The sequence below is a fragment of the Euprymna scolopes genome, chromosome 30 (assembly GCF_053919585.1).
Source record: "Euprymna scolopes isolate OS-2025 chromosome 30, ASM5391958v1, whole genome shotgun sequence".
NCBI lineage: Eukaryota > Metazoa > Mollusca > Cephalopoda > Sepiida > Sepiolidae > Euprymna > Euprymna scolopes.
This window is the reverse complement of record NC_136511.1, coordinates 102,811,695-102,836,021: the sequence shown is the minus strand read 5'-3', so window position 1 is coordinate 102,836,021 and position 24,327 is coordinate 102,811,695. Positions and strand designations below refer to the sequence as shown.

Here is a 24,327-nt window from a genome sequence, read left to right as displayed (position 1 = left end):
TATGTCATGGATTTTGATCAAGCTTGGAATAAGAATATTAGACATAAGGTTTAGTATTATTATATTCTGCTTTTACGGTATCATAGAAATGGGGCAAATATGTTCTTTTCAAGAAATATATTTTAGCCGTCCTAGGATAGGTCTTTTATATATATATATATATATATATATATATATATATATATATATATATATATATATATATATATATATATATATATGTAAAAGGAATGAAAAAATACCAGCGGTGGTTGACGTTATGTTTAAAGAAAAATAGAAAAAACGAATGAAATTATTAAAAAAATCAACGTTTCGTCCTTATCTCAGAGGACATCTTCAGGATAATTGAAATAAAAATGTAAGAAAAGAAAAAGTCATAGATCATGCGAAAAAAGACAGTTTTTGAATCCTACCCATGTCGGGAAGGACAAATATGTGTGCGTATGGGAAGGTTGGGTTGTTCGATGTCTATATATACACTTTTAAAACAATATTTGTCCTTCCCGACATGGGTAGGATTCAAAAACTGTCTTTTTTCGCATGATCTATGACTTTTTCTTTTCTTACATTTTATTTCAATTATCCTGAAGATGTCCTCTGAAATAAGGACGAAACGTTGATTTTTTAATAATTTCATTCGGTTTTTTCTATTTTTCTTTAAACATATATATATATATATATATATATATATATATATATATATATATATATATATATATATATATATATATATATATATATTCTTTAAAGTTTTTAACCTTTAAAACTATACAAAAAAATACTTTTATCATTCGTTAGAAAACCATCCAATCAGTAAGTCATTTAATCACCTGCAATCACTGCATCAACTCGCTCTCGAATTTACTATAATACCAATAATTTATTTTTCAAGGGATCACTAGTTGTTTACCATGAAACACTGTTTCGGGGATTTAAAAACAAAACAGTATATTACATCATGGCCACCCAGCAGTGTTGATCAAACACCACCACCCTTAATCTTAGGAAGAAGACATGTTACAAACATTTGATCCAATTTCCTATTCTTAATTGCAATTACTAACCTTTTCATACTATAAAAATGAATTTCTTACCTGTGCGATTCATCAATTTCCACATTTAAAATGGATACATTTTTTAATTTATCAGTCTCGTATTTATAAAATTAGGATTGATCCATTTAACTACTTATCACCCCGTGTGTGTGTGTGTGTGTGTGTGTGTGTGTGTGTGTGTGTGTGTGTGTGTGTGTGTGTGTGTGTGTGTGTGTGATTAATAAAGTGTATTTATACATATATTGAAAAAAACGTTATTCTACTCACCAAGACCAGGTTCATAGACAACAGAGCTCGATAGCGAGACACCAGCAACTTCGGCTCCGGTCAGGTCGGTGACGGTGTATTCAATATGATATTTGTCGGTATAATGAAGTTTCATTTCGTCCATTGTATGTGTGATGTCTGCTTTGTAGGCGCGGTCAAATTTCCAGGGCATCTCATTTTCGCTTCCCAAAACGTAGAATTCTCCGGCCTTCATTTTGTTGTCTGATCCATCATCTTTGATAAAGTATTCGACAAGCACAGATTTCTTCAGACCTTCCAACATGAAAGTGACAAGCACACGGTTCTTGGCCTTTCGTCGGTTGATTTCTCTTGACAATTGGGGAATGGACAAACCGTTCAGTTCCAAAGTATCGTATTCGTAATGGAAGTTTTTCTTGTAATCAAATACATCGAAAGGAACTGAATGTTCACGAGTCATGCTATCAGGATTGATATCACTTGCAAGACTGAATGGAGACATTGGTTTACGGAGCATTTCGATGGCACAATTGGCTGTATTATATGGTTTACCTCTGAATTTCTGCAAAGCTTGCCAGGTGGACCAGATTCTGTCTACGTTACTGTGGTGGAGCATGAAGATCGGGTCAAAGGCACTGTATTCCAGTGAAGCCATAGAGAAAGGTTCTGTACCACCGACCAAAGCATGGATGTGGTTATGGGCGATCTCATATTGAACTTCAAAGTCGCAGAAGTCTTCCTGTTCAAGGGCAAAAATCATCTCGTTAGCCAAATGGGTATATTTTCCAAATTCAGGTTTTTCAAAAAGATTTGCAGACGGTGCTCGACTTGTAACAGCGCCGGCTTCATCAATGGCACCACTAAAGAATGGATTCGGATGGGCTTCGCCATTTACATCTGTGTACTGTTCTTCCAATACGAGGGCGGGAAGGGCATCAATGGGTCGAGTCCAGTCCCAATAAGGAACACCACCGGAATAACCGTTTCGTCTTAAGCCGTTTTCGTAATTCAAAGTAACCAACCTGTGCCAGTGTGGGAAAGTGGCCATACCGTGATGACAGCAAGCGTATTTCTGCGCAGCATCCGGACTTGGGCACCATTTCGTTGATCCATGGAAAGCGGCTACTTGTTGGAAGCCATTGGCACTTTTATCTGCGGCGAAAGCTGTCAGGGCACTTCTGATCGAGTCCATTTCCGTTTTTGTCATGCTGTCAACATTCTTTCGAGATCGATGCTGTTCGTCAAATTCCACATCGGTATCAGCTGTAAAATAAAACGAATTAAAAATTAAAATCAATCGATGCTTGGAAAATCAATATATTGTTATCGATTAATTACAAATTTTGCGGTGTTGAATATATTTAAGAATAATTGCAGATATATTTCAGCATTAAAAAGTATTAAACTGGTCAATAGGTTTGTTATTGTTACTAAACTATTCTTGAAGAATAGCGCTGTTATTCTAAGTAGAAAATCGGGAATTGTATTCAAATGTTTATACCATTAGAAATTTAAACGTCAATAGTTGAACTTACTAAAATTAAATTGAATCTGTCATATGTTTCCGACTTTTATTACCGTAGTTGCATCTATTTAAATATGCCTATAACATAGACGCAGAATTGATACAAGATTATAATAGAGTTGAAACCTACATCTGAAGAGGGTTATCTTTTGAAATTCTTGACATATTACATTATACGGACTTTACATTTGGCGAAATTGCGAGAAAGATTCGTAATTATATAAATAATAATAATAATAATAATAATAATAATAATAATAATAATAATAATAATAATAATAATAATAATAGTGTTACTATTTTCAATAGAAAGAAATCATATCCAACTGTTTCACAAAAGGAAATTTATATGTCAACAACTCGAAATAAGTTGAATTTAATTGACTCTGCAACTTTTATTCCTGTACTAATACAATCAGCATGTCAAAATTTTTCTTTGTTTAAATACAATATTTGAGCTACTACATATCGATAAAATTATTAAGCCGGGGAATGTTTACCGGTATTACATAACCCCTTAAAGAATGGGTGTGTTTTAAAACAGAAAAGTAAACAACAATAAATAGATTATCTCAAATATGCGCTGTGTTTTAGCATAGACTAACAGATAAAAAGGAAGAATATACCGTAACAACCGAAAACAAGAACAGATATTCCTCCGATGCGTCCTTTAATTTATATTTCAGCGATTAACGAAAATGTTATTTCAAATTTAAACGGCCAAAATCATTTTTTAAATAACTTGAGAACACTTAAGTTTACCCTAACCCAAATTTTAAGTACATTGGTGCAGGTCAAAATACAGTGTTGTTCATTTTTCTTGTCTTCGATCAGTGAAAGAGAAATCTTTCAAGATCAAGGTAATTTTTTCTCGATCCATTTGGAAGGGACCTGGGCTTTCTCAAAAGCAAACACTGACATTGTGCCTAAGTTTGCCCTCGTAAGGAGAGACGAAACAAAAGCTATTAATAATAATAATAATAATAATAATAATAATAATAATAATAATAATAAGAAGAAGAAGAAGAAGAAGAAGAAGAAGAAGAAGAAGATCTAAAACCTAATCAACCGGAAAAAAGTGGAAAGGGCTCGTCTAACCTTCGTGTGCGAGTGAATTTGCATTTACCTTTTCCTGGGACGAAGATCACGGTTGGTTGAGGGAGAGTGGTTGCTGGTAGGGCAGTTCCGTTGACGTCCTTGATGTCCACGCGCAGTGTATACTCAGCGTACTTGTCGACACCGAGGGCGGCTAAGGCACCAGTGATCTCATGCTTATAGACACGGTCGAATCTCCAACTCATCTCTTTGCTTCCTCCAAGAACAGCTACAGAGCCAGCCATGAATTCGTTTCCTGCGGCTACGACGTAAAAGTCGACAATCGCAGATGTCTTGATACCCATGAAGAGAAAACCAGCGAACACTCTATCCTTGTGCTTGTTGTTGTCAATGTGACCCTGCAATTCGCGCACGGACATTCCTCCGAAGAAGAGCGTGTCGTAAGCATATTTCAGTTCTGCTTGATAATCGTAGATGTGAGTCGGCACAGAGTGCGAGTGGGTCTGGTGGTCGTTGTTAAGTGGAGGTTCGAAAGCAAATGGCTTCATGGGTCGGTAGACTTCGGAGCTGGCGCAATGGCATTTGTACGGCAGTTTACGATGAACCTGCAGAGCTTGCCAAATCGCCCACAGCCTGTCTACTTCGGAATGATGGAACCAGAACATAGGATCGAATGAAGTATAGTGCAAAGACGACATAGAATAGGGCTCGGCTCCTCCTGTCCATGCGTGAATCGCATTGTGAGTCACTTCGAACTGAACTTCAAAATCGCAAAAGTCTTCTTGTTCAAAGGCAAGTAGCATACCATCGTACATAGCACTATGGTCTCCCACACTGGGTTGCTTAAAGAGTCTGTAATATGAGAAGCGAATATAAAGTTATTAAAATTTAATAGAAACAACACATGCATAAATTATATATATATATATATACATATATATATATATATATATATATATATATATATATATATATATATATATATATATATATACGGGCAAACAGTTAATAAAACATGTTAAAAAACACTTTGAAATGAGTTAAAAACATATTTAATCTGAAAAGATAAGTGGATAGTCCTTAATTCGCGGAGTTTCGAAGAAATACTTTCCTTCTCATCAGAGGGTAGGAATTGGCAAAATGCGGGATCGGATTTTGCATGCAAAAGTATTTGATGAAACAACAAGTAAGTCAAAGATCTTACTTGATAACAAAAAAGTGAAGCAGAGTGAATATGGTGAAGAAAAAGGTGATTACACGTGAATGGATAGTCTGGTGGAAGATAAATAATCCAGTGACGGTAAAATCCAAATATATAACTTCCAGAAAGTTAATTGAATTTCCATTTCCACAAGTAAAATCCAATTATTTTATATATATATATATATATATATATATATATATATATATATATATATATATATATATATATATATATATATAAGGTTGGTGCAAAAATAATGTCCTTTTTAGCATGAAATTGAACGTCAAAAAACGACATTTTTTTGCACCAACCTAATATATATATATATATATATAAAGTGATATACAAACTGCCATTAGCGTATTAAGCGATGCTCTTTGTGTAAAAAAATGGAGGTTAGGCGTTTGTAAAATATCACAATATTGTTAATTCACTAGCCGGAATAGCAGCAGATAAATCGCGTAACGGTTAGAAGCGCCGACTGTCGTTTGGACGGTCGAGTTTCGATCTTGGCTTTAGATAGTTGCTTGTCTAGCCGCACTGATGAGCTGTGATACAGCAAAACAGTATGGATGACTGTGTGTGTGTGTGTGTGTGTGTGTGTGTGTGTGTGTGTGTGTGTGTGTGTGTGTGTGTGTGTGTATTAGTGTTGAGACGATTACTGGGAATCGGAACTTTTGTGGTATCGGAATCAGTAAAATTTGTGCATATTTTCCGATTCCAAAATGAATATTTTAATTGTGCTGTGTATTTAATTTCGTTTAAAACAAAGTCCTCCGCTCTCGATAGAAATGATAAAATGATAAACATCCATAGATTTTAAACTACATTAAAACTAATATCTATAAATCATCCTCAGACAAATGTATTCTTACGTTTGAGAAAATACCTGCACATTTAACATGTGATTTTGCGGTAATCGAGAAAAATAACAAACCTATAGTTAAATATTTAGAATTTTATAAAGAATTGGAATCAGAATCGGTAATTATATTCCGTAATTTAGTGCGCAATCATAAAAATTTAATAGTTTCAAAGTAATCATTACAATATTGTAATGATTACTAACAAGTCTGCAAAATTATGCCTTTACTGCATTTTTAGTCACTTACTCATCAGATGTTCACCTTAAAAAATCATAGAAAACCACCATTTTGCAGACTTGTTAGTTGCGAACGAAGCAATATTGTAATGATTATCTTTGAAAAAGCAATAAATTAACAACTAAGAAAACTTGATCTTTAGAATTTAAGAACTATTATATTATATAATATATGCTCTGGAATAATAAAAAAAACATTAATTGAGCTTGGACTTTTTTTCAAACCTTATATAAAAGAAATTAATATATAAGAAAACTTTTCAATCGTGAAAAAAAGTCCATTACGATTGGTATATATAAACTTAGTAACGTTTCAAGTAAATGATTAATATACATATTTCAAGTAAATAATTAATATATATATATATATAGAGAGAGAGAGAGAGAGAGAGAGAGAGAGAGAGAGAGAGAGAGACAGATAGAGACAGAGAGACAGAAACAGAGACAGAGAGAGAAAGAGAGAGAGAGAATATATATAGAGAGAGAGACAGACGGACAGATAGACAGACAGAGACAGAGAGATGGAGAGAGAGAATACCAGTTAATAAACGTAAATAGGATGGCTAACTCATGAAATTGTTTTATAAAGCGTTTTTAATAAGTGTTGGTGTATTGTATATTTACACATACAACGCAGAAAATATGGAGAATAAAGAACGACATTGTTTTATGTTGCATTGTTTCCTGACAAATGATGTTTAAAAATAAGAATTTTAAATAAAAATAAAATCTTTAAAAAATATAAATATAACAAATAAATTAAGATGAAATAACTTTGAATTTTTAAATTGAAATTAAAATTGTAACTTAAAAATCGAAGTCAAAAGTTAAAATTTTATTTAAATTTAAAGTTTAAAAATTAAATAATAAAAAAAATGAAAAAATAATAAAATAAAAATTAACTAATACAAACTTTAACAATTAAAATAATAATTTTATTATTCTAAAACATGAAAGTAAATTTAATTGAAAGGTAAGATTTTAAATTGAAAATGAAAATTAAACATGAAAACTGAAAATTGAATTTCAAAAGCTGTATAACATATTGAAGTTTTTTGGTAACGAGAACCAAGTAGATTAACTAAATAAATATGCAGTTTGCATATAGCTAAGCTTACGGAATGTTGTAATAAACATTTTTGAAAACAAACAGATAAATATTTAACAGAAGAAAGTTCATAGAAACAACAAGTGAAGCATGCATGCCCCCCCCCGTGAGTGTACAGTGAACAAGGCATAAAAAAGTTCAGCATTTGCCCCTCCCCATTTAGCCCCAAAAGTCCCAGGGGGTGTCAAATCCTGATAAAAATGGACAAAAGGTGCAGTTTTAGGTCTTAACATATGTAAATTTGAGTTCTGCACCATGAAAAAAAAAAAAATAAATGACTTCAAGTTCATCAGTTAATTCCCCCATTTAGTCCCAAAAGTCCCCAAGGCCTTAACATATTTAAATTTGAGTTCAGCACCATTCAAAACTGCTAAATAGACATACACAGAAAATTTTGGAAAAATATGGTAAAATAGGCCCAAAAATGGAGTGTTTTTATTAGTCCTAAAAGAGCCCCTGGGGCACACCCAAGAGTTATCACAAAGTATAAACAAACAAAATTATATAGAAATCAGTTAGTTACAACTTTTTAGAAAGTTTTTAAAAAATCCAAGGCATCAATTTTTTTTTTAAGAACAAAAGTGTCAATTTTAACCATTTTAACCCGAAAGGCAACCCTGGGAGGGGGGCAACCGGAGTTTCCTGGAAAATCAGTTCTGTGACTCATATCATGTTTAATGTTTGTGCAAAATTTCAAGGCGTAAATATTGAGAAAATTGCGGGCAGACCAACGGACGAACGGACGAGGGTCCACCTTCCTTTTTTCGGGGGACCAATTACAATCTAAATAATAGCAAATATCGGGTGATTTCAATGTCAGAGGATAGCAAAATGCTAGAATCAAAAGGGGCAAAGAAAAGAGATTCTTATATAGTAATAGAAGTTAATTAATCGGAATCGTGAGAGTGAATTTCAAACCTTTAAGCAATAAATAATCAGAGCATTCAGCGATGCATTTCCGACACGATGGTGAAGCAGAATAAATTCTACTATATTCAAAATACACAAGAATAATGCTGTTACAAAAGACTTCCGTTTACAGAGAGCTGTGGTCAACACGCGGGGCGCACAGGCGTGTAAGAGGAGGAATACGAGGTAATTTACACACACACACACACACACACACACACATTACAGTTGCTCGGACAAATAATTAACATGGGCCACATAATGTAGAACCCTTATGTATGAACATTGTTGTAAACTCAAAAAGAAGGGATGTGCCGTAACAGAACCGAAAGTAATAAATTAGGAACATTTAGACAGCATATAACAAATTAAATTTCTAATTTCAAAATTAAATAATTAAACAATTAAAGCTTTAAAAAAATAATAAAATAAAAATTGAATAATCAAACTTTAAAAAAATAAAATAGAATAATTTAAAATAAAATAAAAAATAAATTAAAGCTAAAATAAAAATTAAAAAATAATGTATTAAAGCCAACAAACCTGGGGTCAATAACTCTTGTAGTGTGTACACCTGCATCAAGGAATTCAATTGCTGAACTGAAGAAAGGGTTCGCCTTTGTCTCTTTGGTGTACGGGTCCACGTAGGTCTCATCGCCTAGCAGATGTGGCAAAGCTGTTATTGGCTTCGTCCAATCCCAGTAAGGTACACCAATCTGAGATCCACGAGCCATAAGTGCATTTTCAAATTGTACCACAACCAATCGATGCCAATGAGGGAATGTGGCCATGCCGTGAACACAACAGGCTACTCTGTTCTGGGCGTCCGGTCGAGGACACTTAGCTGGGAGGCCGTGGAATTCGGCCAGGGCTTGATAACCGTTGATAGATTTGTCAGACATGAAACGTTCCATGGCCTGCCGTAATTCGTATTCCTCTTCATCTGTTAAGCTGCTCAGATCCTTTCGTGTGCTTAGTTTCATTTCGTCGACATTTTTCATTTCATCTATAAAGATGCCATCAATGCATTTAAAATTAGACTCCCAGGGTAAAAATAGCAACATGTGTTAAATTAAGGGTATACAATAAATTAATTACAATATATATAGTTTTTCTTTTTAATTTTTATTGTCTGTACAATAATACGCTAAGGTAATTTTATTTTCGTACGCCCGCAATCACATTCTGGCACATTTAATCAAATGAGATGGTCCGATTATTCATTTAATTAATCGAATTATGTCCCGTCTACTAATATGGTACAATTTTGAATAAATACATTTTTATTGTTTTATTGATTTCAAGAATATTCAGCTGATAATTATTTTTATTCTAAGATAACAGTAAATATTTAAAATAAAAATTAATTAGGTAAAACTTGCGGGGAACGCTGTTTTACGGTTGTTATAAAAAAAAATGGAACAGAAATTTAAATTTTGTTCTGTTTTAATCGTTTTTTAACTTGCTCCCCTCCAATCGTTTTTTAACCCCCCCCCCCAATCGAAAGTAATCGAAAGAATACCATTAACAATCGTACTTTTTATAAAAAAAACGAAAGATTTTTTTTTAATTCTTTATAAAATTTTACTAACAAAGACTAAATAATTTAATTTTTAAACGAAAAAAGTAAATTTGGTATATCTTTTATATATATATATATATATATATATATATATATATATATATATATATATATATATATATATATATATATATAAGTCCAACTCACTGTTTACTTCGGGTATACTTACAATGAATAAACGCTCCCAACCTCCCCATGTTAAGAACGGCTTTCGGAATAGACACCCTCAACCTCCCCATGTTAAGAACGGCTTTCGGAATAGACACCTCAACCTCCTCATGTTAAGAACGGCTTTCAGAATAGACACCCTAACCTTATCAGCATATCCGAAAACCTAAAGTAGTTAACATGTCGAATGTGAACGGTAAGTTAGACGTAAAACAGAATGAAATTTAGGTTTCCGTTCCATTTTAAAAACAACCGGAAAACAGAACGTTCTCCGTAAGTTTTACCATTGATCATGTCGTTAAATTAAACAATTCGGATTTCACCCATTTTAAAATAAATTGTTCCAAAATCAAAGTATGTCGTTCCGTCGTCTAAGTACAATTATAAATAAATATATATCTATAACTTTTTTATTTGAAGTATATTTAGTTTACAATGATTTTGACGGTAAGATGACTAAAATATTTTTTCCAAAAAAAGGGGGGGGGATAATTATGTAGTTACGGTTAAAAGAATCCGACTTCACCCATTTCAAAATAAATTGTTTCCAAATTAAATGATGTCTAGTCGACTAACACGATTATTCGCATGGCCCTTGTTCACCCTGTATGTACAATAAATTAATTAGTTTAAAATTATCTTTTTATTTTTATTATCTATATAATTATACGCACGTTATCATATTTCACACACATTAAAGTATAACAAAATTAGCAAAGATCCAACTTTACTTATTTTAAAATGAATTCTTCCCAAATCAAATTATGTCGACCCGTTGACTAACACAGTACAATTGTGAATAATTATATTTAAAAAAAAACGCTTTGTTTTTAATTTGAAGAATATTTACATTACATAGCATTTTTTTTTTTTTACGGCAAAAAGATAAAAAAAATATATTTTGGTTTAAAAAGAATGAATATGTCTTTAAAGAAATATCAGGTTCATAAAAAGGTCCTTACGGTTTTTAACTTTTATATTCAGATGAACATATCTTGGGTTACAAAAATGTATTGATCGAAATAAGCACCATCAGAGCCAACGCAAAACAAGTGTATTTATGCCAACAACGTAAAAAATAATTGCGTTCTGATGGCGATAAAGTTGCTGAAGGCGTTTTTAATATCGCTTAGGTTTTTAAAGCATTTCTCAAACAGAAAGTTGTCGAGATACTTGAAAAAGTAGTAGTCGGTAAGTGGAATGTCTGGAGAGTATGGTGGATGAGGCAAAGTTTTGTAGCCCAATTCGTTCAACTTCTGCAAAATCGGTTTGGCAACGTGCAGTCGAGCATTACCATGGAGTCTTTTCTGTTGACTAATGCTGGGTGTTGTTGTCGAAGTTTCTGATGCATTTCATCCATTTGTTGACAGTACTTCACCACCATGATGATTTCGCCTGTATTCAAAAATCTGTAATGAATGAGACCGGTCGTAGACCACCAAACAGTCAGCATTACCTTCTTTTGGTGTAACTCTGGCTTCGGGAGGTGTCATCGAGCTTCCTCGACATCTAACCACTGAGCTAAGCATCGCTGGTTGTCGTAAAAAAACTCACTTTTCATCGCAAGTCACAACCCAGTCGAAAAACGGGTCGTTCTTGTTGCTTAAAAGAATGCAAGATGACATTTCATAACAGCGTTTCTTTGTGTTGTTGTTCAATTCGTGTGGCACTCATTTATCAAGTCTTTTTGTCTTTCCGATCTTTCTCAAGTGGTTGGAAATCGCCGTATACGTTACGTCTAATTCAAAAACAGTTGTGTGTTGATTGACTTCGATTAAGGCTCTTAATTGATCGTTGTCAACATCCAATGGCCGACTACTACACTCATCATCTTCAAAATTCTCGTCGCCGCCGCGAAATTTCTTAAACTGCCATTGTGCTTTGTGTTTAGTAGTGGTTCATGGACCAAACGCTTCCTTGATATCGCGAGCTTTTCGGCCTAGCTTGAATCGAAACAAGAAAATTGTACGAATTTGCTTTTTTTTATCTTGTATTTAACGTTCTGAAAAGAAGACATAATTGTTTTAAAACGATTGCAATTTAAGATATTAGGTAGTGAGAAAAACGGTCTTTAAAATGATATAGAAATAAAGGTATTATCACGAAAACTTATTTGAAAATATATCATTTGAAATCAAAATTACAAATTCGGAAAAATCTTTCTTTTCAACTTCATATTTCGGTTTTTACCCATTTTGAAACGAAGTGTTCCGAAATCAAATTATGTCACTCCGTCGATTAACAGTACAATTTTAAATAAATAAATGTTTTTTTTAGTTGTTTTATTGGTTTGAATATTTAGCTGACAATTATTTTTACGGTAAAAAGGCAGAAAATATTATTGTTTAAAAAAAGTTATTATCTCATTACGGAAAAAATAATCGGATTTTACCCATATTAAAATAAACTAGCAGGCTGCCCGGCATTGCCCAGTCGTAAAATACGCTTAAATATGATATTTTGATTAACGCATATTTCGTATTTATTATTATATTATATTGAACCCAATATATAGTAATGATTTAAAAAGTTTTTTTAAAAAAATCACTCGTGCGCCACTACCGAGAATCAAAACCAAGACGTTTCGCTTACGATTTACTTTTTCCTTTGAAGTTAATGACTGAGCTATGAAGTCATGTTTGCTGCAAGGCTAAAAATTAAAACATGAACCAATAGCTAATGCGTTATGCATGCATATTCGTAATGCCGTCGTTCGACTTTCACCTGGCAAATTCCATTTTTTTTTTAATTTTCAATCTTTTGTATCGATTTTCCCCGGCTAAAACCCAAATATAAAGTTTTGCATGAGTTCGAATACCCTATATAGGAAGTTTCATGTTTGTAGACTAAAAACTGACAGAGTTTGGTAAGCCAATCTTTTTAAACAAATATATATACGCATATATATATATATATATATATATATATATATATATATATATATATATATATATAAAGAGATTTGCTTTTGCTATAACTTTTTTACGCAAATAATACGCAAGTATAAATCATGTAGAATATCTGCATGAATATAATATCACGTATTAGTTAAATAAAGGTGATCATCCCATGAGAAAACCGAAAAAACTAATAGGGAATTAATTAAAATGAATATTTAAAAGAATATGCAAATTAGCTACACCTTTTGCAGATGAATGCAATTCCACAACCCATGTATAACAAAATTGTGTTTTCTTTTTTAATAAATAGAAAAAAGAGGTTTTAATATGAATACCAATTCACAAAAAAAAAAATTATAGGAATATAGATAAATTGTTCCCCAATTAAATGATGTCCTCTCGTCGACTAACACAGTTATTCGCATGGCCTCCGTTCCCTTTTGAGTGACAATGGATGATACCCCTTTGGTAAGAGTAGTTGCCCGTGTAATTGTGAAGCAAGGGTTTCGCAATTTCTTAACCACACCTCTCTCAAAGCAACGTTGCTTGAATTCAATGGCAAGTAGATGCCCGGGGCGATTGAAAATAATGCCCAGATAAACGGAGGGCACATGTAGGAACTATTATTCCAAAATGATCACCCACTTTAGTATTGACCAGGTTCAACATCGCTTAACTCCGATGATCTAGCGGGAATCGGTGTGTCTACGTGATTATGCGATATTATGCCAATTAAGATTACAATTTTAAATAATTTTACATTTTTAATTGTTTTATTAAATTAAACAATATTTATCCGATAAATATTATTATGATAAGAAGATAGGGATTTTTAATGATTATGTCGTTGAAGTTAAAAAAATCCAACATAACTAATTTTAAAAAGAATTGTTCCCAATTCAAACTATGTCGTCAGCTCAAGAAATAGTACAATTTTAAATTAATATATTTTCAATTGTTTTATTGGTGTAAAGAATAGGCGATTATTTTGACAGTAAAATGACAAATAAAATGTATTTTTACTGAGTTAAATTGCTATAATGAAGTAAATTGCGCTCTTCTCTTTTGCAAACAACAACCATCATGCCTGATGAAGGTCGAAGGACAATCCGAATGAAACGTTGCACAAATAACACTCAAGATAAGAACAACAGTCCGATCAATACAATCAGCCCTCATCTAAAACATTCAGAACTTTAAATTGTTACAACTTTAATAAAACAAATAAAAATAGAAGATAGAAGATACTCACCGTCTAGATGTCCATGTCCAGGCACATAGGAAACAATGGGACTGGGGATGATACCGTCCGGGAGCAAGGTTCCGTTGATTGCAGTAACGACAGCCTGTACATAGTAGTCACCTGATAGCGGTAAGCCCAATGAAATTACTTTGTCGGTGATTTCATGAAGGTAGGGATATGCGAAATTCCAGGGCATCTCATGAACTCCTCCAAGAATGAAGAATCCTCCGGCATAATTGTCACAGTTATCACTGTGTCTTCCGTCTTTATTTGGAATGCAAATATTAATTCTGACATTGGCCGATGTCTTGATTCCACCCAATCGGAAATTGGCGAAAGCTCGTGCCTGGTTTTTTCGACTCTTCAGGAAACTATCGAGTTCTTCAACTGACATACCATTCAAGGTAAGGTCGTCATAAGCATATCCCAAATGTTCGTATTCGAAAAGGCTGCTGGGCTTAGCGTTGTCCTTGGTGATGGCAAAAGGATTAGTATCGCGTCCAAATGGTTCCATCGGATTATGGAACAAATTCAGGCCACAGTTGGGTCTTGTTGGCAATCCTCGGTGCTTTTGCAAAGCTTGCCACAAAGCAAACTGTCGTTCAACATTGGAATGATGCAAAAAGAAAAGCGGGTCATAAGACGTATATTCCAGACTGGACATAGAATGCGTGAATCGTCCTCCGACTAAATAATGGATCGGGTTGTGAGCGACTTCAAACTGTACTTCAAAATGACAGTAGTCTTCCTGTTCCAGAGCATTCAGGACGCCCTCCAGTAAAAAGTTTTTGGCGCCTTTTTGGGAAGCCTCATAAAGTCTAGCATCGACAGCTCTGGCCGTGACTTTATTTTCAAACTTGATCTCACCGGAGTAGAAAACGTTCTTCTTGGCTTTTTGGCCATTTGGGTCGATAAACAGTGGATGCTGTACTAACTCAGGAAGGTGATCCATGGGTTTTGTCCAATCCCAGTAAGGAACACCAAGAGCGGAACCATGCGCAGCCAATGCTTGCTCAAACTGCACTATGTATAGCCTGTGCCACAACGGGAATGTAGGCATACCGTGAAGACAGCACACAATGCTCGAACCATCGGCAGCCTTACAGTCAGCAGGTTCTCCGTGGTAGGCAGAGATGGCCTGGTAACCCGTGGCGCCATCATCGTCCTGCATACTACGCAGTGCCACTTGCAGGCTGATAATTTCTTCATGGCTCAAGGTGTCGACATTTTTACGGACTAAATTGCCTACAAAGGAAAGATAATAGAGTTTTAAGCATAAATTATCAATTCAATTTTCATCGAGTTAAATTTGAAAATATTTGATAAAAATTTTGTAATATTTTTTTCAAGAAAAATGGGTGTACCGTGTGCTATTTCTTTTCTCTCTTCATTTATATTGGCATTATCTCTTTCTTTCGCTCTCTCTCTCTCTCTCTCTCTCTCTCTCTCTCTCTCTCTCTCTCTCTCTGAATATATATGTATATATATATACATACATACATATATATATATATATATATATATATATATAAATCTGTTTATCTATTACTTTCTCTCTTTTTCTATTTTGCGTTTTCATTTTTTCCTTGCATTCTTGCAGTTCATAGAAAAACACAATGGGTTAATGTAATTCCATAAATAGCTGTCATTAATCCACGCAATCAGTTTTTATTTAAGAGAAGGGCCAGGGTTCCCAGGAGAGGAGAGTGTTTTACAGACAAACTAGTCGTAAGTTTAAAGGTCACGAATTGACGCAGAAATTGTTTGTTTATTTGTGAAAGAAATCAATAAATGTTTTTTTTTTATTAGATCATCCGTAGTGTTATCTCTGTCAAGAGAAATAACTGATGATTCGACAAGGAGTGAAAAAGTAAATTGGATTACGCCCCTTACAGCAAATACGTTGGATTATTCAGGCAAGGCGAAATTTGATATTAATTGTGTTACAAGAAAGTTAGTCAACTATCTTTATTTAATGTTACGATTAGTTTTTACATGTCTAGAATATGGAATAGTGACATTTTTACTGAATAAATTTCTTACCAAAGAGAAAATATAGAATTTTAATCATGATTAAGTAAAAGCAGAAAATATTTTGACATTTTTGGAATAACTTTTATATACATATATATATATATATATATATATATATATATATATATATATATATATATATATATATATATATATATATATATATAACTTTTATATTAAAAATGTGTTTGGCATATACTATTTTTCCTCTCTTTCTATTCTTCTCTCTTTCTCACTGCATTTTACGCTTTCTTTTGGGGTTCCTTGTTTTGTTTTGTTTTTTTGTTTGTTTATTTTTTTTTGTTTTCAGTTCATAGAAAATATTTTAATCTATTTAACCTTTAATCTATTTAACTTAATTTAATCTATTTAATTTAATCCTTAACTTAATTTAATCTATTTAATTTAATCCTTAACTTAATTTAATCTATTTAATTTAATCCTTAACTTTATTTAATTATTTAATAAAGTCTATTCCTTTTAGTAGTATGACTTTTTGTTTATTTCGTAGTTATCTATCTATCACTTTCACTTTTTCTCCGTTTTACGTTTTCATTTTTTTTTCCTTGCATTCTTTCAGTCCATAGAAAAACACAATAGTCTTTTTTATTATTATTTAAAACTAGCTGGCTTCGCTATCACTTCACAAAATAAACCAAATACGTTCGTATGGAATAAATTTCCTACGAAAGTGGAAACAGATAATTTTAAACATGAACTATCGTTTTTTAGTCGAATAAAAGCAGAAAATAATTTGAGATTTTATAATAACTTTTATACTTAAAAAAATGTGTACCATATCTTATTTCTTCCCTTCTGTCTCTTTTTTTTTTTGTCTATATTTTACGCTTTCTTTTGTGTTATTTATTGCTTTTAGTTAATCGAAAACACATTGATCTATTTAATTTATAAAGAATATCTCTTTAAGCGTATGATTTTGTCATATTGCCGGATAGATGCGGCAGCATGTCCTTTTCTTGATAATGTCTTATGTTATAAGACTGATATTTTCAGCAGTTATGCCGTAGTACAGAAAACGACAGAGGTAAATCCAATACTACCGGAAATGACGTTCAGATGAGTCAAGATGGACTCATCTGAATGTCACTTCAAGATGGATTTTATCTGTATTCCTTTACACATTCATTTTGCTTTCTTTCAGTTATTATAAAATACAATAGTTTATTGTTTTATTTATAGCAAAACTGGCTTTCTCGGCTCATTATCACTTCGCAATATAAGCCACTTGAAATATTTGGACCATTAATTTAAATTGATAGACATTTCATTTACTACGTTCATTGTTGTAGACACGAAACAAAAAACTCTTTCTTATTTCAAAATTTGACCACAAAGACAAGAAAAGAAAGTAGAAATCAATTTGATCGCAACTTGCTGAAAATCAATTCATTTTCCTCACAAACCGACGCATTTAACATTGGATACATATAATCAAACTCCGCCTATAGGTGCGCATTGTCTTTTGTTTTGTTTTGTTTTTTTGTTTGTTTTTTTTTGTTTTTGTTTATTTGTTTGTTTGTTTTTTTACTTCTTCCATAAGTGAACAAAAGACGAAACAGCGATTCCATTAATCCTCTTTTGTAAAAAAAGATAAATGGTTGTTTTACTATTTCTTGATCTTGAAATTTGCAACCAAGCCACCTTTCGCCAATTGTCGGCCATGTTGGAAAGCATGCAGATTGGCTGAGTGAAAGTGGCAATAACAAATACATAGATAATAATTCTTACAATTAATAACGCACATGAAAATTATATAACTAATTACAAAAATAAATTTTCTTACGTTTGGTAACATTTATTTGTGTCTGTTTGCTTGTTTGTTTGTTTGTTTGTTTCACACTTTTTATTCTTGTTAACTATGCTGCACAATTGCATATAACTTTAAGCATCTGGTATATCCAAGCAGTCACCCATTCAAGTATTGACAAGGCATAACATTGCCTAATGACGATGATGTTTATTATATTATTTAATTATGAAATGAAAAGAAAATTAATAAATATTTTCTTACCGTTCACCGTGTTTGAGCCAGACATCCATAGCTGAAAAATACAATTGTTAATATTAGTATTCGTAGATTTTATTATTCCTTATTGGTTGTATTAAATCTGTTTTATTATTTTTTTTTATTTATAATGCCCAACTGTTTGAGAAAGAGGGGGAGAGTGATAGAGATAGTTTAAAATAAGAACAGGCTTGAAAGACACATATGATGAGAGAGAGAGAGTAAAAGTGATAGACATTCAGACATGGTTCGCGTGATGAGTTCATTAAAACAATTAAACTACAAGCGTTTTTAAGCATAGCGCAATTATTTCTCTTAGTTTATCTGTTTGTCTATCTCTCTGTTACATTTTTTTTTCTCTGAAACTCTGGGTCGATCTGCCTGAAAGTTTGTAAGAGCCTTTATTATGATAAGGTGCAGCGAACTAAGTATTATGGTATCCGTTCGATGCACAGTTGGGGATTAATATGGATTAATTGGGATAAGCATTTAATGCAAAATTGAGCACAAATTCAACCACATTTAGTCATCAAATTTGTCATAAAGTACTCGTTCTAAATCAACGGGCTTTAACTTTTGCCCATTTTTAACGCGCTAAAATTGGAAAAAAATAATTAGTATGTATTTTAAGTGCTTAAAATATACATTAAAAGACTTCGTCAAACAAACGTTTGGTAAAGTATGTGATGGATGCTGGTATTTGCGATAATATTAATTTCTTAAATATTGAACTAATCGTTAACGTCGGGTTGTGTAAACTTTCCTCTTATCTGCATTGTATTTTTTTTTTTACTTTAACTCGTAATAAAATAATTTAAAATATTATTCAGGTGTACGATGATGATCGATATCAGCTCGGAAATAACTGGAACGCTATATTAAAAAAAAATAACGGAACTTGTGCAGATTAAATTGATGCTGATAATTATGTTTTCAGTTTCGTAAGAGTTCTACACGAGAAAAGTAAGACAATTGATAATTTCACTGATATTCAGCGAAACGTTTTACATTAAATATAAGAAACATTTATTACCGGAACATTTATTGAATTAAATATTTTTTGGTGAATTTTTTAAAACATGAATAGGTTTTCTTTTTCTTTTTTTTTTTCTTTTTTTTTTTTTTGATTTATTGTTTGTAAAAAGAACACTTTATTTCGTTAATTAATATTTCCAAATAAATTAAATCAGTTTGTGATATTTTTAAAATTTGAAGTAAAATATATGTCGATTTAGAATATTTTTATTTTTTTCTCTTTTAACAATAAGTTTCTTTAAAAAAATAAAATTATGTACGCAATCAATCTAGTATATTTTGAAATGTATGAATTTTCACTTTTAAAAACGATAAGTTTAAATTAATTTAAATCAATAAATATTTCGATAATTAATTTTTTTATCATTAATTCGTTAATGTAATGTACTTATTTCAATTTACTTATAAAGTTTCGCTAAAAAGCATTAAAATTCTGGATTGTCTCCCCTTTTTCCCGTATAGAACTCTTCCGAAACCGAAAACAAATACATATCAGAAGCAATCTAAAAGGCACAAGTGGCAAAAAGTCTAGTGTGAGATTCAAACCCTAAAAGGTGATATAAAACTGAATTGACGGCGAACGCTCTATCCACCAAGCAAATAAAAATAGTTTGTCTTTGTTAACTACTTATAGTGTTTATGAGTTCGATGTAGAGATCCTTCCGTATAGATCTAAAATAGTTTTAGTTAGACTAAAAGCATTAGAACACTTAAAACAGTTTCAACTTGATCGTCGGGAGACGTTTTTATAGTTTGGGTCGCTGGAAGTGGAACAAGCTGCCGGGTGCCGTAGTCAGCTTGCAAACGGTTCAAAACGTGACCGTTGATCTTCCGGTGATTGCCCTGTACGTAAGCCACTCTTCTATTTCATAGCTCGCATTTTACATAGCTCTAATCCTGTGGAAAATTGAATTTCTATCTCTGCTACACATATTAGACATCGACAACGCATCGAATAACAAGGCTTGACTCTACAGACGGGATTAAGTGTTAAAAAATATCAGTTTATTATTGTATTAAAAATACATGTTGAGGATGTTTCAATCAATGAAGAAAAAAACAAAATATATTAAAATTACACTCTTTTCTCTTCGAACATCAAAACACGCATACATGAATTTACCTTCCTCCAACCACAAGAAGATGTGACACATGGTCAGAAGGTGAGGATTGAAAAGGTAGCGCACAAAAGGAAGTGCAATATAGCTTACAAAAAATGTCTGCGCAGGCTCGTTGGCATTTCGAGATGGCGATTAACAAACTACTTCCCAAAGTGCGAAAAGTTCAAGCCTGAGATGGTATACCACCCAAGAACTGCATAGAGCAATACTTCAGCCCGATAGAAGAAAGACTACCTAGCTTTAAAATTAGATTCTGACGAACTGACCATCGAAGACGTATCTTCTACAGGTATAACCAGACTACTCTCTTGCGCAAAGTACGCGTGCTTTTACTTTAATTACACTGCCACTGAGTCGTAAGGGACTCCTGTGAATTAATAACCAGATTTATAGGGTCATCATAGTTAGTGAGTTGTGCAGCGAGACGTTTGCTTATAACAGCATTTAAATTTCTGCAGTCGGGTAATCGGGAAGCAGGGATGGAATTCCAAATTCCAAATTCGATTAAAGGGGCTATTCGCCTGTATAGGACTTTGTTGCTTCTCTGGTTGGCCGAGAGAGGGTATTAAGCTAATGGTGGCTCAATTGCAGCAAGTTTGTCGGGGCACATTCGGTTAAAGTACTTGCAAAACAAACATGGGAAGGCAACATAGGGGCTAGAGCTTAGCAGACAGTGTGAGACTTATTAAGTTAAAGGTTCTTTTGGGCTCCTGTCAACGAAGGAGAGACTAACCGTTGGTGCACCAACTTACGTGTGCTACTACTGATACGGAATATTAAATATATATATATATATATATATATATATATATATATATATATATATATATATATATATATATATATATTGAATGCAGCTGTAAAGCGCTCTCCAGCGATCCCCAATTTGAGATCTCCCGTCTTAGGTCAGCAGAGGTGACCTCTGACCCTGTTGAAACTGCAATGGACGATGATTGTCTTCTCCAAAGCGCTGTAACAAAATTCTCAGCGTCGCAGGCTTCGTGTCGATTTCTGTTGAAAATCAATTAGCTTCGCATGCAAGCCAAAAAGGAAGGCAAACATCAGAGAGGTTTTAGTCTACTTAAAAATTGCGGATTTTTACATATATACAATTGTCCATTTCAATTACACCAGAGAAACAGTTCAAAATCTTCCTAAATCTTATTCTTCGTCTCCACGATGGCTGCCGGGAGTTGGCAGTTCTTGGGAGCGTGTGTTTCTCTCGATATTCGGTTTCAATCAGCAATTTCAGCCCAGGCATTCGCTTATATACCAAGAGGAAGGGTAGGTTAGAGTAATCTCCCTGACCAACCAAAATTCAACACGTCATTCGGGAAATTCCTGAATCTTTTGCGTGTGTGCACCTCGGCAGGCCTTCCATAGCCTGCAAGTCTGAGATCAAAACTCAATTCTATTCACACTCTCCAAAAGGTCATCACTTTCACCTTTCGTACTCAGAACGCCAGACAGCAAGTGTTCGTCAGGCCAAACGAATGTATGATCTCATTCTACATTAATCTGATATTTCCTGTCATTTTTTAAACAATAAAATATGTGTCTGTTTTACAAAAGCACAATAAATCCATCCCTTTTGATAGGTTATCCACCGCTGTCCGGGATTCAATTAACGCTTAACAGACAATCTCAGCATAAATACCCGGCCTCACTCAGGGGATCAATATCGCTCCCCAAGGCGGTCACGCCATACAGCAACCAATTCGAATGCTGCTTTCAGCATTCTTCATAGAAATATCAAAATATGATTTTTAAAAAATAAAAATGAAAAATAAAAATGAAAGAAATAGTAAGAAGAGAAGAATTTTCTAGTTAGTAATTGAGTTGGACTTTTAAAAATGGCGTCCTTCATTTTTAGCATTTGATAAAATTTAAATAATTATATAAATAATAATTATTTATATTTATAGACAAATGCCTGAGGGAGTATCTATACACAGATTGTGGTACAGAGTCTTAGCTTTGTACGACAGCTAAGTCTCTCTCTCGGTTCAAAATGTTGAGATCCAGCAACAAGCAAGAGCAAGATAGCCAGCAACAAGTTAAACTGCAGACCAGCTTAATGCGGGTACTGGCCTCCCGCTTTATGATTTTTTAAATCATAGATTTGCTTCTCCTAGAAAGGTTGCCTCCGCCACGGCTTACGGGAGCCCCAACACACACATACATACACACAGACACACATACATACACACAGACACACACAGTGCTAGGTGACCGTTGACCCCGAAAAAGGGTTCATTCTATATATATATATATATATATATATATATATATATATATATATATATATATATATATATATATATTCCATCATGAAACTATTTTTACACGACTGAGTATCATTTTGTTATTTTTTACCTCGTGTTATTTTTCGTGCAAACAGGAAAGATCATATTTTTACAAATTTGTAACGATCGATTGGGACACATACCGGGGCCTGATCAACCATGGCAGGGTCAACCCAGGAAGATGGTATGTTGCTTCGAACGGCCGAAATCACCAATTAAATTCAGAAAAAAATCACTAATGTTCCCCAATCGCATCATAAATGTATTTCTCACAGAAGCCTGCACGATATAGAAATTATAATCGGTTACAGTCGTAAACCAAAAGAAAAATAGAATTGAACTCTTTTCTCTCTGACTATTAGAGAGATCGACTATTTTAATACACATAGTATCGGCACTGACCAACGAAGTTATACTTTAAGGACGTAATGCTAAGTTCGAATTATTTCAGCTTTCTACATAGCGATATCGAACGATAATAAAAGAATCATTGCTATCGCAATCCTCTATCTGTATAAGAGCCAGGTGCGTCCTAAAATTGAGTACTGCTGCCACAACTGGACAGGAGTTGCTTGGAACGCCCTCTCCTGCTTCGAAACTTAGTATGTGATGTCCTTTTGTCTTCCCTGCAACCTCTTTCCCACAGAAGAGACGTCGAGGGTCTGTATCACTGTTTCCATGGCAAATGCTCGACTGAACCCCAATCTCTGGTCCCCCCTTGCCAAACTTTCACAAAAAAACACTCAACTAGCTACAACCATTATATATGATTTTTCCTGCTCTATTTGTGCCTAAATATAAACACAGACTCCATAAACAAAGCTTCTTTCCCAGAACTGCCAACCTTTGGAACACTGTTTCGCTGGCATGTTTCCCGGTTGAATAAAACATGGTAGCCTTCAAATCTAATGTACAGACGTTTCTGTTAAGTTGTCCTCATACATAATTTAATCCTACACAATTTACACCATTAATGATTACCTCACCACCACCTTACATTCAGTAACCTTCGGGCCTTGAGAAGTAGTGACTCCCAAGTAAAAAAAAAAAAATTAAAGATGAATATTGAAAAAAATAGAGAGAGAAGGGGGAAATTCCTACCGTCAGGATGACCGCAAGGCACAATAAAGGGAGGTGATTCAGACGCCTCATCTTTGCTGCAGCTTCCTACCCACCAGTCTAGCGATGTAGACTGTGCTGATGAAGTCAACTTGGTTTCAGCCTTTTATAGAGGATACGTTAACCGGCGATAAGGATCTGGATTAACGTGGTCACTCCTCGAGGTCAAATTTTTTTTTTTTTTTTTTTAGATTGCTATCAGTTCCTTTTAAATGGCAGTGACAGGCATGATTTGTGTGATGATTTTCGATCTGATATTTTTAAAGGAAATATAATACTGAAATTAAAATTTATAACTCATTACACTTTATAGACACATACATACATAAATATATGTATATAGATATGCGTATGTATATGTGTGCATGTATAATTGAGAATTATTGAAATTAACACTTATAACTCAACATTAAAAAACGCACATACATACTCGCGCATACATAGATGTATGCATGTACGTATATATGTACACACTCACACACACAAATATATATATGTACATGCATGTATATATGTACATATATACATGTACATATGTGCGCATACATGTATATATGTACATATATACATGTATGTAGATGTATATGT

At 33.4% G+C, this 24,327-nt stretch overlaps 1 protein-coding gene across 1 annotated transcript in view; it reads right to left on the bottom strand.

Annotated features, from left to right (window-relative positions):
* The window catches only part of LOC145254554 (uncharacterized), a 143,876-nt gene extending 120,043 nt beyond the window's left edge, over positions 1-23,833 (bottom strand). Inside the window, exons 1-6 of the mRNA XM_080113079.1 lie at positions 23,722-23,833; positions 18,165-18,195; positions 14,108-15,343; positions 8,749-9,211; positions 3,953-4,734; positions 1,323-2,564 (exon numbers count right to left, since the gene is read on the bottom strand). Of these exons, the coding sequence (XP_079969205.1) occupies positions 1,323-2,564; positions 3,953-4,734; positions 8,749-9,211; positions 14,108-15,343; positions 18,165-18,195; positions 23,722-23,772 (3,805 nt within the window). The 5' untranslated portion in view covers positions 23,773-23,833. The remainder of the gene's footprint in view (positions 1-1,322; positions 2,565-3,952; positions 4,735-8,748; positions 9,212-14,107; positions 15,344-18,164; positions 18,196-23,721) is intronic.
* Positions 23,834-24,327: the final 494 nt, after the last annotated feature.